This window comes from Microplitis mediator, chromosome 10 (genome assembly GCF_029852145.1).
Source record: "Microplitis mediator isolate UGA2020A chromosome 10, iyMicMedi2.1, whole genome shotgun sequence".
Classification (NCBI taxonomy): Eukaryota; Metazoa; Arthropoda; class Insecta; order Hymenoptera; family Braconidae; genus Microplitis; species Microplitis mediator.
Genome location: NC_079978.1, coordinates 7,539,291 through 7,557,877, shown reverse-complemented (window position 1 = coordinate 7,557,877; position 18,587 = coordinate 7,539,291). Strand labels below are relative to the sequence as shown.

At 33.9% G+C, this 18,587-nt stretch overlaps 2 protein-coding genes across 5 annotated transcripts in view; both read right to left on the bottom strand.

The window, feature by feature from the left end:
* LOC130676524 (uncharacterized) overlaps nucleotides 1–18,587 on the bottom strand; it is a 262,954-nt gene that overhangs the window by 236,029 nt on the left and 8,338 nt on the right. The gene's annotated exons all lie outside the window — the stretch shown is intronic.
* LOC130676526 (uncharacterized) lies at nucleotides 13,168–15,939 on the bottom strand. Of its 4 annotated transcripts, none has more exons than XR_008991422.1 (4): nucleotides 15,714–15,939; nucleotides 14,040–15,610; nucleotides 13,747–13,957; nucleotides 13,168–13,383 (listed from the first exon to the last, which is right to left on the bottom strand). XR_008991422.1 is itself a non-coding variant. In XM_057482824.1 (3 exons), exons 2-3 carry the CDS (start codon nucleotides 15,495–15,497, stop codon nucleotides 13,380–13,382), a joined length of 1,755 nt encoding a protein of 584 aa, XP_057338807.1. In that variant the 5' UTR covers nucleotides 15,498–15,610; nucleotides 15,714–15,932; the 3' UTR covers nucleotides 13,169–13,379. The 4 variants fall into 4 exon arrangements, 2 of the variants coding, with proteins under 2 accessions (XP_057338807.1, XP_057338808.1); XR_008991421.1 differs by having other exon boundaries at nucleotides 13,747–13,939; nucleotides 15,714–15,938; XM_057482824.1 differs by having other exon boundaries at nucleotides 13,169–13,383; nucleotides 13,747–15,610; nucleotides 15,714–15,932.

The window sequence follows — 18,587 nt, the reverse complement described above, 5'->3', positions numbered from 1 at the left end:
AAGAACTTGTCTGGTTGAGTCTGTATCCTCGGTCAGAGCCGACTCAGAGACGCGAGTAGAGAATCAGACGAGTAATAGAGTAGTAGTTTATTGTAGTAGTAAAAGTATTGGAGTAGTAGATATAGGACTGAGTGACAGAAGAGCGAATTGAATGGATGGATGAACGGTTATACGAATGTTCGGACCAAGTGGAAAAGCCGGAGAAAAGTTTTCTTAAAGCGCGAGAGTAACTAGAAGAGAAATAAAAGGATAAACTCACGGTATGAGGAGGAAGTACATATAAAGTAAGCTCAACAGTACTGGGGAGTGAATCAACGGTAAGAAAAGGAGGTAAGAAAGGACGGTTGAATTTACGAATCTAATTAACTTATTTCGATTTTTATTACGAGCTCCGTTGGCCATGGTAAGATCAAAAAATTGGAAATGTGTCAAGAACTTTCTTATTTAAATCGTATTTTTGTTTAATGAAAAAATTAGAGCTGATAAATATATAAATATGTCTATATTTGTATTTTTTTATTTATATTTTAACTGAATTTTACCATGATCAGTATAAGACGAAGAAATCGAGTTTTCTTAAGACAACAGTATGGTGACGAGAGTTTGTGAGGTATATACGATCAATGCGAAAACAAGAATATGGGATAGTTGATAAGATCAGCAAACTCGTTCCAGCAACGAACTCTATAGTCTCGTGTTCGTAGCACGCACGCACGTCTTGCTTTTCTGCCAAGCCTTGATAGGTATAATCGTCGGATCGTAAAGTGCGATCATCGTTAAGCTAAATTGGGACCTAGGGTTTGATTCTGCGTGCACAAATTTCGTATTATCGCCCGATAAAAACATATGTGCTCAGAAAAAATAATAATAATAAAAGTAATGCCACCATAAACTTACGTAAATTACAAAATAGTTTTTAAGTTAAATAAATAAAATTTTTTTTCTCACACAACAGCTATGAGAATTAGGATTAAAAAATAAATTGGAAAAAAAAATAAATAATCAAACAGACAAATGTACCTTTATCAAGTATTCTCACTTAAACAACCCCAAGGTAATCCACAGTAAAATCCTCTCGAAGTCTACTGGCATTTCTCTCTCCTTATCGACTTTATACCGTAGTCAGGGGTAGGGGGGGGAGGGCATCTTTGTTCTCAAGTCTCGACCGTGATTGCGAAATAAGCGACGCACCTGCTCTCGTAGTTCCCCTTTCTCTAACCCCCTCAATATCTAAGATATCCCACCATAAGTATTTCTAGCAACCAACCCACGCAACACACTCGACTCTAGCTCATCTTGAAAGACATCAAGATGCCTGCAAGGACATTGCGATGCGCTGAATAAGGATAAAATAAATACATAAAACGAAATACAGCAGTAGGAACACATCGGGGAATGCTTTTCCGGACTTACTGGTGGTGCTGGTGGTATTGCTACTGATTCACCCAACACACGGATAGTGGGCGTGTGTGGATCCACCCATGGACTCTCGGTGTACCCTCGACCACCCCGAGGTTCAAGCCGAATAACGTTTTGACTCACCAAGTCAGAACACGTACGACAGCATGGCTATATGTTTGCGTCGGTACCAGCTCGCCCTCTCGTCTCTCGTATCTGACTTGCTTCTGCTTCTTCGCCTACCTTCATTGATGCGACACAACGTTTCCTCAGTTCCCTCTCCTTTTCTTATTCTTCATTTTTTTTCTTCTTTCTTTCGCTATTTCTATCTCTCTTTTCTAGCGCGTGTCACCCTTACACAGTAGTACGTGGCCTAGAAGAGTGCAAGTACACGTAGAAGACGAGGGCGTATAAATTTTTCTTATGTATCTGTGTATAAATGTGTCCTTGTACGACATTTGGAGGTATTGCCTTGCCTACTCCCTTCATCCACTGCTTTTATAACTAAATTCTTGCGGACTTTGCGTGACATTTAACATTTCTCTACCCCACATCTACTGCAATGTCGAAATCTTATTCTTTCACACATTTTCTTTGTTTTGTCATTCTCCAGTTGTGATACAAAAAATATTAATAAAACATAATATTTTCTCAGATAATATGTCCATTTTATTGGTATATTGCGTTTAGTTCAACTAACGAATCTCGAGAGATATAAGAAAAAAAAAAAAAAAAAAAAAAAAGGTTTCATAAAATAAAAACAAAAAGAATCGAAAGACTTTAATAACGCCCATACACGTTTCGGACATACGAAAGACGTAAAGACAATAAAACTCCAACGTGTCTTTGGCAATTGAAAATTGACCAAGAGCCAAGGATTTAGACAATTGTCTGATCGACAAAAAAAAATATATAAATAAAGTAAAACAAATAAATACACGTGTTGGAAAATTGCAGTAATGCTTAAGTATATTTATATACTCTTTATTGTCTTTATTATCTGTATTAAATTGTGTGATGAAATTATTACGATTAGTGAATTTAAAAAAATCTAAATTTAAATAATTGAAATAATAAAAACGAGCAACCTGCACTCACTACACGGAATAAAATAAACTTTAAAAATTACTATTTGAAATTATAACCCGGAACCCGGTTGTCAATATGAGGAATTTTAACATTCAAATAATAAATTTTATAATACTGTCGCCTATTTTCTAAGTATCAGTTACGATTTTTAAAGTTCAAATAGTAATTTTCCTTACATAGACAATCAATTTCCATACTTATCCTGTAATTATTCACGTTTTAATCATAAATAAAAAAAATTACTATTTAGAATGATGGTATTTACTGATCACTTTATCACTATATTACTTGTCATTCTCAATTTACATAGTTTATTTTTTCCGTGTACGTGACTGCCCAAATATCACTACTAAATTTATAAAATACGCAGAAAAAAGGATTTCTTGTCGCAAAAAATTTTAATTTGCACCAAGAAATTTTATGCATTATCAATTAAATACAAAAATTATCTTGGAGCGAGAAAAGATTTTTTTGGTCAAGAAATAATTCCTTGTACCAAGTAATTATTTCTAGTTCTAAATAAATTTATGTTTTCAATTCACGATGCAAAGTATTTCTTGGGGTAAGTAAAATTTTTCTTTAGACGAGTAAAGATTTTTTGTGTCAAAGAATCCTTTTTTCTATGCACACTTTTTTGGCTTTGAGAAGCTTCCTAAACCCAAAAGGGAGTATAAAAATCTGTCATTTTGGAGTAAATAACGTGATATAAATAATGTAGCTATATATTCAGTGACTACATTCAGTCATATTTAGTGACAGAATAACTAAAGTATTAATTTATTTAAAGAAAATAAATACGATCGTCTTTTTTTCTCGCATAATTTAAGTGTAATTCGAATGATATAGATAAATTTATTTAGCTTAATACTTGGCAATTAAAAAGAGTTTAAACTATGAAAAGGCATAAATTCAAGTCAAGACCTATCTGATGATACCAATTTCAATAACATTAACTAATTCTATCATATAGATATGGCGGGAACAAAATTTTCCTTATTCTCTTAATAATATAGATAATATATTGCAAGATTAAAAAAAGAATTGAAGCATAGATAAATTTGGCATGTGCATATTAGTTTATATAATATGAAAATGTATAACTGAGAAGCCTTGTGCTAAGCATCGAATATCTATTTCACTTAGAACATATTCGATTACAGTGAACGATAACTCTCTAACTCGAGTAACTTTACGATAACTAATGTGTCGATTTAATTAATAACGTTGGTTGTATTACATGCCGATGAATGAGCCAACGGCGCCTGGTTGATTGGAAGTTCCCTGACTTTCCTCTATATCTTGTCTTACTACCCTGATGTGATGTGTTATATCCTTCAGATACTCTACTGTCAAACTTATATGCAAGTAGAACGAGGGATATTAACGTAGAGCAAGTGTTTGGCTACACTACATCTGAACCGAGACTAAACAGCGTATGATACTACAATGACTTAGTTGTTCGAAACCCATACACTTAAATAATAATATACAATGTATCAACTGAATACGTATGTTAAAACTGTTAAGATAATATTTAACTTGTATACTATGCCAACATTTAATCTACAAATGGTGAAATCGTATAAATAAAAATTGAAGGCGGATTTATTTTTATAAATGAACAAAATGTAGAGTATCATTTTTTGTTAAAAACAGATACCAGCAACACGAAGATGAAGTGAGACTGGGGTTTATTTCTCGCACGATATCCTCAAGTGTATAGTGTGCAGTATATAAGAGAGCCTGAGAGAAGTCGATCGTGGAAGATGGACAACGGTGATCCGAGACGCGGTAAAGACGTCCGTCACGTAAACGTACCACCACCGAAGCGAAACGCTTTCACGAATGGCCAGGATTCTGATGGAGTAAGAGAGAATAAGCAAGACGGAAAGTAAATGGTGATGGTGGATAGAGAAGGATATGTTGAGTAGAAGTGAAGGAAGAGGTGAAAGAGGCAAAGGGTTGGTTCTGGCTCTTCAAACGTTCACTAAAAACGATGGTCGTATAAAATTGTCGACTTTATCGGTACTTGGTCGAAACCGAAGTGAATATAAAATGCGTCATCCCCAAGGGTGACATATCGCTCTTAAGTACACATGCATGCTATAACTTGTGACATACGGTTACATTTACACGCAATGGCGATGCAGATGAATGATACATTTTCGGTAGGGCCTTTGTGGTTTAATAGCTAACAAAGAAGGAGTTTAAAATCCTTAGAATACACATATATATTGGCTCCCTGGGATCAATTTGGTTGAGTTAATATCCGCTTTATACCACTGATATGAGTTTATAGTATATATAATACATATAGACATACATAAATAAGTATATGTGTATAAGATTACTGTAGACTAGAGTAGACTAGACTCGACACAGAAAATATTAATGTCTTATTCCACGGCGAGGCTGTTCACTTGAACAAGAGATTTTGAATTAAATCAAAAGCACGTCATGAGAAACATTACTTAGTATACAGTCAGACATATCTCCACCCAGAATTGCGTCACCGTCACACTATCACCGGTGCGGTCGTGACGATAAGATATCCCAAGAAACCCCAGCAGACAATGTCGTTTCATCTACCAACCGTGAATCCAAGCAAGCAATCTCTCTTCAGCTCTTCTCTTCTCATCTCTTCTCTTCTTCGGTGGTACTCACACCTCTTACTCGGACAGGCTTTTACTTCAGTCGCATCGAAATTCGCTTGCCACTGCGTTTCTACACCACTCACAGGCTATTTTATCCACAGTGCGCTGCTACTATTATACAATATTGTCCACAGTTAAAAGCATACGAGAGAGACAAGAGTTTTTAAGTATATAGCTATAGAGTAAGTATATATAGTTTAAGTAGTAATAGTGGGTGCAGTAGCAGTCAACTTGAGCCGGAGCTAACGCCGAATAATCTTTTAATAAGATCTCTTAATATCCACCCAACTTAGGCCATTCTTTTTTTTACTTTATAATTTGTGCAAACTCATTATATTATATTATTTGTCTATTTTTATTTCATTATTATTATTATTATTATTATTATTATTATTATTATTATTATACTTAGAGTAATACACTTTTGGAAATAATAAACAAGATGGCTCATAAATTTATTTTTTATTCGCCCTATCTGTCGAGCAACTTGACATTACTAAGCATGAGTTGTAAGATCTGGAAAGATATATACATTGAGACGTGTCTTAGAGTTAAGAGTAGAAGGAAGAAGAGAAAAAAACGTAAATGTATCGGCTCGTCTGGAGTCTAAGAACCCTTTCAGACGGCTTCGTCTTATTTAAATAAAAGCATCGATCCCCACGCCTTTTTTCGCGCATTCTCTCGCAATACTATCTCAATACTCTCGCAAAGATGCGAGAGACGAGAGTAGAAAAATAAAAGAAAACTAAGATAAAATGAAATAATAATAATAATAATAATAATAATAATAATAATAAACTACTGAAGGACTTAGTTCCACTCTTTTCCGATTCGTTTCATTCTCCACTTGATTCTTAATCTACATACGTAACTGCAGCTCTCAATCGCTCTCAACTTATCGTTTTCTCTTACTAAAATTTTTTTATTCGTACAGATAAATCTTTGCTCTTGTTCTTGTTCTTTAGAGTCAGGGTCAACCGTAGAAACGAGTGGGAAAATTCAATCAAGCCCGCACACGGTTTGTATCGTGCCGTCTTAAGATAGTCCTGTCGTGTGACTATATACAGCAGTTTTCCAGGGTAAAGTACTGCAAGCTTGAGATCTGCTTGCCTGATTTACAGCTATCGTCTTTACTGGCTGACTCCCTTCTTCTTTATCTCAATCTTCCGCGTCTATATAGAACCTCTATTTCTATATAACGCTTTCTTATATTCTCACACCAAATCTCTTCTTCCATATATCTATATAAATACATCTAACTCTATTATTTTCACGTATAGTCTCGCACCAACAAACCTCTAAGTTCGAGAGCCTTATATTATTATTCTTTTTACTCGTTTTCGGTAAATATTCGGGACAGTTCTTTGGGATAAAATCCCCGAGCCAAGACACGCTTCGAATGATACTTTACGTTTTTAAATTTATTTTCAAATATAAATTGTGAACGAGTAATATATTCAATTGTTTCGAAGAAATAATATTTTTAAAGTGATTTTTCCATTTTCAAAATTAAATAGGATTTTTTTTTTGTTCATCTGATTATTTTGTACCGAATATTTTTATACTTGTATATTAAACTGATCTTCATAAAATCTCAGCATTGCAAAATGCTATTTTCCGCTCTATACTTTTCCTTATATTATTTGACTTTTCTTGTATTCTATTTTCAAATTATATATGAAAATTCGATATACCCAATGATTCATATAATATATAGTAACAGTAATAATAATAATAATAATAATAATAATAATAATAATAATAATAATTATAGCAATAATATAGTGGAAAAAAGGAAAAATTATAATAAGAATAAAGAGCGAAAGAAAAAAAGTATAAAGAAAATGAAGAAAATGGAGCATGAGGATGAAAGGTCGGTGGAATCGATAAGTGGTTCCGACTGCAATTTCGACAGGCAAAGTGAGGTTGCATCACGGCAGGCAATTACCCGAGGCCAAGTAAAAATGCCGTCGCGACGTTTTCTCCTTTCATCTCGTCTACTTGACGACCAGACGAAGATGAGTCAGCCACATGCCTATACCGCATTTAAAGATACTGGCTTATTGGGATGGACGAAAGTACCCGCCACCAGTACACAGTAGGCGTCGTTATTTCTTTCCTATACTATCTCTTATTTCTTCTTGTTCGTCTTCTTCTTCCTCGTCTTCTCCTGACTACTTATTCGTTATACTGTGTTATATATATATGCCTCTCCCCTTCATCTCTCTGATTTCGATAAAACGTAATCGATTCCCCGCCCATCGGACCCGGCCATTGCGCGCGGTCCCTCATCGTAAGCTATATACGGCAACGTTTTCAAAACTTTTCTTATCTACCTCCCCTACTTTATTTTTCCACAATATTGAGGAAGCTGTAAGTTCTTATACTTTTCTTCCTAGTCCCTACTTTCATCATTTATTCTTTCCCCCCCCCCCCCATGATCTATATACATACATATATATAAATGATGATGCATAGTGTGTACATCTTTTCCGTTGTGATAATAATAACCAAGCACACACACAATGAAACGGTTAGTTAATGACCCATCTTTATCTTTGTCATCAGATCTCGGTGATTGCTTTCAATCCAAATTAAAGCTACTATATATCTATAGTTATTGGCCATAACTACGACGACATGTAGCGAGCACAACACGTCGCCAAAAACTAATCAAGAGAGCAGGAAAATTGGGCATTCTTTATTTGTCTCGTCATGTCCCAAGAGATTATTGACGTTCATCTACTTTAATGTGATTGATCGATACGGCCTTCAACTTTCCAATTAAATTCCCGAAAGCCATATAGTAAGACCCGTGAGAATCAACGTGATTCTCTCAGGGACTCCTGACGCGATTTACATTAGTTAGTGAACGGGTAATGAAGATTTTTGGTTGGTCCTTAACACAGAGTAGTAAATGCCGGTGAGTATAGTGTAGTAGTATACAGGGTAGATGGAGTAACAGACGAATAGCTAGCTCTCGGTAGGGTAAAGTCACGGGATGCTGCTACTACTGGTGTACGCTCTTCGCGGAGAGAGCTGGCCTGGAGGTGATAACTCCTGATTTACGCTCTACCCCTACTCTTCGACTGTGTTCTTCTTCCTTCTTGTTTCTCTACTGCACAGTTATTTTTCTCGCTCACTCTCAGCGATTCGCGGTTCTCGTTTTCTCACAACCCCCGGTGTCTCTCCATATCGTTCGGTCTCTCTCACTCGCTCTTGTATCATAGCTACCGATGTTCCTCTTGCGAGCTTCTCGCAGAGAGGGCTTCTACTCCAATTAACTTTTAATGGTGCAGATAGGGAAACGTATGCCTGCCGAGAGTACACGACTCTCTCGTTCTCTTGTTCGCTTATAATCTTCCATCTCTCTCATTCTTAACTTCTATATATTTACCGTCTTTTTCACTCTCACCATTGAAATTTCTCATTTCATTTTCTTTATTTTCTACACACATTTTGCTACTTAGAGTTTCAGGTACTAGTTTCTTCTTCTCTTTCTTCTTCTTCCTCTTTCGCTTTTGGGTATTTTATATATTCTTGTTCTTGCTCTTCTTCTTCTTCTTCTTCTTCTTCTTCTTCTTCTTCTTCGTCTTTTTCTTCTTGATAATCGTGGTGTCCTTGTGTTAGTTCTTGGTTCTTTACCACCGTCGTCGTCCACCCGGACACCCTCCCACGGGATCCGTTCAAGGCAGCGACAACTTGTTAAGTAATTAAGTGTCGTTCTAAGTTTCCGTTTAATAATAATTTAGTGACATTTACCAACTCTCTTCTAGTGAGCAAGAGACAGAACGACAGGTCTCTCTGTCAACTAAGCTTTGCATTTGAAAATGTTAACGACGTATATACTCCCTAGCAATCGGGATGCTGCTACAAGACACGACTCTGATTATGCATAATTTATGAGTGATTTTATATCTCTAGTTACCTAAGTGCGAATGAAGCCCCTTAATGAGAATAAATGGGAAAAAGGGAAGAGAGAAATGAGGTTTATTCGATTTTCACCATCAGACGCGAGTATGAGAAGACTGACAGTACAACGGTGGGGAATAAAAAGGGATGATAGATAAAAAATATAAAAAAACTAAAGAGACCGAGTATAAAATGAGTGAAGGTAAAGAGAAAAAAATTTGTATGTGTATGAGAGAAAAAGAGAACAAGAGAAACGTGATGCGTAGCAAGGACCACTTGTGGAGTGCAGCACGTACTCCCTAATAATATTTTGCCACCGCATTTGGTCCCGTGTCGGCGCACAAGTGCTGGTGCATGGTCGGGGGAATTTATCCTCTCTTAGAACACGACGCGAACGAGCCAATTGGCAGCAGTGGAAGCCATAAGAAAAACCGTCAAAGGGTTTATACAATTTTTTGAATTTCATTTATACATCAGTTTACTTTTTTTTATTATTTATATTCAACAAATTCCCAACACTTTACAGCAAATTCAACTTGCGATGCCAATGAAATAACTTTAAAAAAACACTTCCCGGTCATTAATCACTGCTGGAGTCACATTATTTATTTATTTATTTTTCGTTTTAAATTCTCTACTCAATAATTTGCGTAAATCGATAACATCAGTACGTCTACTGACGCTTTATTACTGCTGATCTTTTCTCTCAGCGTATTGAAACGAAAGCTTTTAAAAGTGACATTGACCCAACAAATAAATTCACTCGTCGCAAACATTAGTCACCAAAATGTCAGGGTAAAAGTGTCGTTAAATTTTACAGAGTAACGGGCACACAAAACAAAAATAATGTCGAACGTGTTTGTCACTCACCGATGGATCATCTGATCTAAAGGATCCATTTCTCACAAATTCTACGCACATAAATGCAAGTTTACCCAATTAGACATATTTATTTGTTTAGTTATTTTCCTTTTTTTTTTTTATTCAAAATTAAAATTTAAAATGGAAAAACGACCAGTGGAGCGTATTTATCACTACCTCACACCACCCAGTGAGAAACTACCTCAACGAGGTATTCTCAATTTTCATTTGCCGTGGGATGTGTACGTGATCGGCATTCGATTGCGAGTGCGACAGATGCAAGCGAAAGGAGGGTGCGACTGCTGTATATGGTGACTGCTGCAGGGGTGGTCATTGATAAAATACTCGCGGAGAGGATGGATTCCAAGTGGTAGTTGTTGTAGAAATATAGAAGAAACCCAGACATTGTCATAGTAGTAGTAGTAGTAGTAGTAGTAGTAGTAGTAGTAGTAGTAGTAGAAGTAGTGAAAAAAAAAGTTTCAAAGATAGGACTGATGTTGTAAGAAGGTGGACACAGTGAGCGTATATATTTAAGGAGACGAGGGTGTTTTAAAAATCCAAAAAGTCGATCGTTTGTTAAAGAAATTCAATAATGTTCTGTTTGACGGGAGTCAATGTCTAAAAGTTAAACTTGTCATCATTTATCAATCTGTTTATTTAATTATTTCTGCATCTACACAAAAAGCCATCAATGCAATAAATAATTCATCGATTCATTTTTAATAATTTTTTAATGAAATTCCTTTTATAAAGCAAAGTAGTTACAGAGATAATGAGAAATAGGGAATACTGAAGTGGTTTCTATCGACATGAGCCACAGAGTGAAGAGTAAACAACAAGTAATACATCAAGTGGTTTAACGATAGAGTTTGAGGCAAAGCAATGGTGCTCTGCTCTACGAAGTATTGGAAGTTCAATTCACTAATGATGTCGATTATTAGCGAACCTCGCCGTAATTTCATAGATAACATAATAAACGTTTAACATATATGCATATATACATATGCTACTGTTATAACGTTCGCATGGAAATTTATACATTTGTCAAAAGTACATATCCCTCGACATGAATAGATTAACGTTATAGTGCCAGTGGCTTAGCTGCATAATCACAAGCGATAATTGGCCGCATGTTTCGTGGTATCAGAGTTTATTGATTCCCAACGAATTTTACCCCAGTAACCGAATCATCGCCTCTATTAATGTATATACGAACCGAGCATAAATAATTAAACAGTTTCAGGTAGAGAGTTGTTAATGTTTTAATTTTACGTTATTTTGGTATGAAAATAATTGAAGCGTAAATATAGCCATCATACATTACCAGTAGAGCAACAACAAGTTTATATTACATTATACACACAACTCTGTACTGCGATATACTACACTACGCTATAGACTAGAATAGAAATAAGAGCGAGAAGGCAGTATAAAGTGGATGACTGTGATCGTCAAAGTAATTCCAATCATAAGCGGTGACTACACTCTGTAGATGTGAGAAGAATAGAGGGAAATTGAAGCGTATATATTCAAGGACTTAAGAGAAAGAGAAGGAGAATGATGTTTGAGTGAGAGAAAGTAGAAAGAGGTATGAAGGAAAGGAACGAAGGCAGGAATTTCATTAGCGGTTCAAAATGAACCGACGGTCTCCGGCATCCACGCGATTCCTTTCCGTTCTCTCCCTTGCTCTTCCTCACTCACTTGATCTTATTTTATTTTATTTAACTGTGTTTTTTTTTCTTTTATATTCTTCCCTCACTCACCCTCACAATCTCTTACTTTCTCTCGCTTTCTTTGCCTTAACACTTTCTCTATTTCCATACCAAACTCTTTCTTAACCCAGACTCGTTTCTATTTCTCCCTTGATACTTGTTAAACTACCGCGACTTCCCCTTTTTAATCGTGTTAAAGCTGTCCAATTGCTTAAGAGTATTTAATAAACAGGTGTTTGATACAATTCAACAAAGACTTATATAATATAGTACAGCCTATTATATTGTCAAAAGGGTTAAGTCAAATAACAAGATTAAATATTGGCATTTAATTTAATTATACGCCGAAAAAAAAGGAAATAATGAAGAGATAATTTACAATACTTCTATCTTATCACCGTGAATAATTTTTTATTAAAAAATCACCCATGAGAGGCTTTGTTTAATAACACGGTTAGACCTAACTGTCACGAGCGAAATTAGAGCCACTACAAATTTAAGAGCCCAGAGAGAGAACGTTTATGTAGAAAACAACTAGCGTATGTATTTATTGTGTCTGTGTGGTAGATGTATGCTCTGTATAATGTATAAATGTATGGTTGTCCAGTGCAACGAGAGAAAACGACGCGAAACGACCCCAGGTGAGTCCGGAGACGAAGACTCCGGATCCAACTACTCGCAGAGGTCGATTCGTTTAATTTTAGAGAGCGCAGGAATACAGCACAGTCTTGTGTGTACCAGTAATAGCAATAACACCTAGCAGGCTAGTAGCAACTCTTCGTCGTCCGAGCAGTAGAGGCGATGCAATACCATTAAGCTACACGATGGGCGACCTAGATCAGGTATAGTTTTCCCACTGGTTTTACACAGCCAGATGCACACAAATGTTAAACTACCAACCAGAATGAGCTCGTTTATGTGCTTTACGTCCATTTTACTCCACACTATTATTTATTCTCTGTTCTCATGAATTTATTCTTTCATCCTCGCTTTTCTCGCTATTGAAAATTATTTATTAATTTATTGTCATTTATATTCTATTATACATTTTATGGATCTAATACTTTTTCCTGTTCCTTGTATTTTTAAATATTTCCTGGATTATATTGTGCTAGTGTTTATTTTCAGGAGAAAAAATAAAATATTTTATGAATTTATTTATTTTTAATACTGACTAAATTAATTAATTATATTTTCAAATAACGGAGAGAAATTATTCAAATAACTTAACGAAATTAATTTTTGTAACAATATAATAATAATGAAATTAAAATTAAATTATAATTGTTACAAAAATTGTATTAAAATTAAAATTTAATAATTTTCCAATGGTATGAAACTAATTTAATTACTGCAAAATATTTTTCTATAAAGTTTTAATAATAAAAGTTATTTTATAAATTTAAGAGATGATTTATTTTCATTATTAAATTAAAAGTTATTATAATTTAATGATAAACATGAATAAATAATTAAAGTAAATAATTGTTAGTTTTTAAAATGAACTTTTGATAAATTAAGGGGTTAGGGGTACTCAGGGGTATGAAAAAATGATGATTTTCAATAATTTTTTTTTTGTAGTTAATTACTTTATTTGACAAAAATAAAAACATAGCTTTATTAGAACACGTTTCGATTTGACTTCACGAAAATTTCAAAAAAAAAAATTAATAATTCAAAAAGTTATCGCTGTTTTTGTAGAGCCCGTTCCTCCCGAAGTCCTTTGCGGTGATCATCATAAGTCCTTGGAGATTCATCTAAAATCAATCGGACAAGAAAAATTAGTTTTATTAATAGATAATCTTGTGCCTGATCGAAGCTTTTTTTTTTTTTTCGAAATTAACAAAATGGCGGCCTCAGGAAATTTTTTTCAAATTTTCGAGAAAAAAACCGACAGTTTATTGTTAAAAAAAAATCGAAATTTTGAAAAAAAAAAAAAATCCTTCGATCAGGCACGAGTTTTTAATGTATTTCAAAAGTACAATAAATTTTATTGAAATCTACCGAGCAGTTTTTAAGTTACAGTGATCACCAGTTCAGAAAACATAGTTTTGAGAAAAACGCATTTAAAGTTTTGCTATGGATTTATGTCGAATTATAAGAATTATTTAATAACTTACACTGAGTCATCTATTCCTGGACCATATAATAGCTCTTCAGCCGACATAGCAGCTTCCAAAATATCGATTTGCTGGTGCCTACGTTGCAATCGACCTTCTCGGGTGTTATCATTAGCGCGCTTATCTGCTACTTTGATACGTGCAGCATCCATTCTTTCTGCATACCGATGAGAATTAGGCCCACAATTAAGTCCTAGTGTATTCATCAAGACTAATAATGAATTTATACCCTCATTAAATATACACATAGCAACGTATGCAGCTATTTGTACGATGGTAAAACTAGTATTTACCGTTTTTGGGCATATTTTCCATACTAGTTGGTTAAAGCTTTCATTATTATTCTGATTGAATCCACCTACACATCTTGAAAGTAAATTTTCATTACTAAGATCTTCGTATATAGGCTTGATAGCTTTTAAAACATCAGAAGGTAAAGGAGAATAATCGTGAGAAAAGGTATCAAGCTCTCCTCTTGCTTCAGCGCGCTGGTAAGAGCACCAAGATTCTTCGCCTTTTGGACACATATCATGATTCGGTTTTTCATCACTCGAGCCGTAGTGATAAAAGGTTGCCATTATAGCAGATTTCATATTTTCAATAGAATCACAATGCCGGCGTATTGCTAAACCATAGTACACAGTTAGTTTGTCTATTAATTTTCCTGTGAGCTTACCTCGACCACCAAGACCTTTTTGTTTACTCTTCAGCGTACGTAATCGACTCCCCATCCGCTTTTGGACATGCCCTATACATTCCTTTTTATTTACAGTTGTATTTTCGTAAGGATCTGATTTTATAATTCCTGAATAGGTCTTGGAGTCACCATCACCAATATAGTTGGCATACTTAACTCCATATTTAGTTTCAGAATACGAAAACATTTCGACCATCGCATCCACCTCCATTTTCCCAGAAGACCCTTGATGATTAGCAGAACACACATCTTCATGCGATTGATACCATTCCTCGAACTCAACAGTATTTGTTTTTTTTTTCCAATACTCACATAGCTTACAATATGCACTTTTAATGTTTATGTCAAGAATCTTTCCAGTAAAATAGCCAATTATAGAAGAAACTCCAAATGACGATGTATATCCCCGTTTTTGCCAGGTTCCATCTCCCGATACAGTTAGATGATTTATATCTTCATTTTCAGTTGTTGGCATTGCTTGCTTTTCTTCATTCACAGCTTTCGTCATGAAGGTTTCTGCGACGGCTTTACTACAATTCAAAATCTGTTTCAGTAAAATTGTATGCGTAGATTTATCTAAAAAAGACGGCATGTCCATCAGGCCGCAAAACTTGCACAATCCTTCGTATCCTATTCCTAGTATTCTCATTACAAAAATGAAACGTCTGTTTATTTCATAAGAATGCCCAACGAAAGAACAGGAAGGAATATATTCATTTCCACAGTTATTACATGCAACTACAATTTTGAATCCCAGCCCACGTGTACTTGCTGTTTGAAACACTACATTTCCATCACATTTTTTACATTTTATAAGAGCAGAAATTGCAGTGAATACCTGAATAAAATTTATTATTCGAAATTCAGTACTGCTGTCTTCAGGTACATCATCTTCAGTGTTTTGTTTTAATTTTTTAGAAGATGTACTCTGAATACTTTCATCACGTTCGGCTGTTTTCGGATTAAAAACATTCTTTCTTTTGACTGAACGCGACTTATTAATTTTTTCAGAACTCCGAAGTTCTCTTGAAACCTTTCTAGAATCACGTCCCATGGTTAATAATTTAATTCACTTGAGAAATAATTTATCACAAAACTATCGACTGATCAGTGCAACGACTACAGGTATACTGGCAACCAAAAATTATTTTTCAGTTCTTGTACTACCTACAAATTGTGAATATATGTAGAAGGATATATATATATATATATATATATATATATATATATATATATATATATATATATATATATATATAATTATAAATACATTAAAATGGGGAGATATTCATGACAATGAAACCCGAAAGGTCGGTTGCTTGCAGCTGTTTCTAGCTACCTGCTCTCGAATGCCACGTAGCACCCGAGCGTCCTTTGGTCATTGTTAAATAACTCGAAAAGAATTTGTCGGATTCACTTCAAATTTTCACACAATATTTTTAAAATATTATACTTTAAGAAAATGCAAAAAAAAAAAAATCGATTTTTTGAAAATTCTGACTACCCCTAACCCCTTAAATCAATTGGAAAATTTAAAAATTACCTTATAAGTATGAAAGTGAATATGTAAAGAAGCAAACAGCTGAAAAAAAGCGCAAACGTTTGAATTTTTCAAAGGCAAATTCAGGTAGGAATCACGTCAGTAAAGCGGCTTACCGTGTAAAAGACTTCCGGCAGTGAGAAAGGCGTCACTAATACTCTAACTGTACTAAAATACCCATGCAATCATCTACTTTGCTACTGGCATCACAAATTTAACGTATAAATTCAGTGTGCATTGAATTTAAGTCTGCATGTATTTCATAACCGAATAATGTGCAACGTAGAGCAACATAAGAAGATTTTCAAAATTTGTATCGGAAATTATTGAGGATAAATATCTGTTTATAACTTTGTTAATATTTTTTTTCTCTCTCGATTGTGATAATCTTACAACAGCATATCAACACAAGTTTAGGATTTCCTCAAGTACTAGTTGGTACTTTGGTAAAGTACGATGACCTTGGTAAGGATTCTGTGAACACAATAGGATCGACGTATGACGTCTTGGTGATATCAAGACACAAAGGAGGAGATACAGATAAGGGAAAATAGGGTAAAGCCATGAAGTTTCTTCAGGAAGTAAGACATTGTTCGTTACAAAGACGCGTTCTGAGCTAAACTTAACGTCCTATGATCACACATAAATAAACGTACATCACAAACAATCTCTTTTTTTACTTCCATCAAAGTTGTTTGAAAAAATAAATAAAAAATTGTTTAAACAAAAAGAAAAAAAATATTTTCTATTGAGTTGAAAATGAAAAAAAGTTTACATTTAGTCAATAGAAATAAAAGAGTCAATTTTTAACGCTTTGTTTGCGAGTCTAGAATTAACAAAGTTGCGATCAGTGAAAGAAAAATAGCGAGAAATAAACAAAAACAATAAATTTTGAAAAAAAGTTACAAGTTTGACCTATAAATTCAACTTTTCACATCAAAAGTCAAATATACTGAGTGAGCATTGTCGAAATTTTCGCTCACTATTTCACAGCACATTGTTAAATATTAAATACATCTATGTATAGCTATCACATTGAATAGTTTCAGCCAACAATAAATTTTTTTAAAAACAAACTCTACAAATCACGATTTTACTATTTTCATTATCATAATTACAAATGTTAAAAAATGTATTAGGTTAAAAATATAACTAGCAACGAAATAATATAATTTAGGGGCATTCTCAGACAGTGCCTCCTACTTTTTAAAAAAATGCAATGATTTTTAATCACCATAATCGTATTAAAATTTTATTAATTAATTAGACAAAAATTAAAACCTTAATTGAAAAAAGGACAACATAGTTGCATAGTTTCGCCAAGATATAGAATTAAAAAAAAAATTACTTGCAGTTTTTATCAATTGGGAGTTAAATGAAATTTTTTAAATAAATTGCCTACAAAATTTTTAAATTCGAATTATAAAATTGACATGAAGATTATACTGAAAGCCATTTAACAAATTTTGTTTCACTTCCAATTGATATCAGCTGTAAGTAATTTTTTTTTTAAATATATCTCAGCGAAATCCCGACATTGTCCTTTTTTTAATTAATGCTTTAATTTTATTAAGTTAATTGATAAAATTTTGATGCCATTATGACAGTTGATAGGGACTGAAAATTTGTAAAAACGGGGGAGGGGGGACACTGTCTGACAATGGCTTTAAATGTTTGAAAATTATAAAATTGACCTAAAAAAAGAACAGTATAAATCTAAATAGAAATAGAATAATATAAATGCAAATAAATTAAAGACTCTGGTCTCAACAGATAATACGGATAATGGCAATTTAAATTTACAAACTCGGTCTATTTGTTAGACAACCAAGTGACCCGAAACGTTAGTGATTTTCCGGAAACCTGACGTAAAGTAAATGTATCCGTTGACACTCAAATGGATATTAGCTTCGAAGCGACACAGATAACAGTTAGGTATCTTAAAGGCCATCTATTAAACGATACGACAAACCAAAAGATGTCAGCTGATAGCCAATCACTTTTACTGTAAACCAACCAATCTAGGAAATATATGAATATATATATCAACATTTATTTGCATATAGTTTAACCAATTTACCTAATTAATGAACTTCAGATACCTAAACCACATTATAATATAATTTCAAACTCTAAATAACTTGTGCATAATGGTCTCTTTTTCGCCCATTTATAACTCATTAATATTCGCGCATAAATGACTTAATTTGTCGATAATTAAATAACATTTGAATTTATATACACTCAATTCAAATGAGCGGTAAACGCAATTGACTCATAAAATGGAATAAAAAAAAAAATAAAAAACAATTTACCAGAGTTGCATTCAGTTTCATAATATATAAATATTAATAATTGAGGATAATTAAAGCCCATTCAGTTTCGCGGTTTTAAATGCGTACAAAAAATATATAAATAAAATGAATAAATACCAACAAAAATTAAATATAGCAAATGCCTGGACATAAATAGAGCTGCATAAATTTGTCCCTGGTGAACATTCAGGTTAATTATGATTATATAGATATATATTTATATGAAATGTGTTATTCGATGCATCATTTAATTTATTTAATTTTCCACAGGCAATCGTGATGAGCCTTT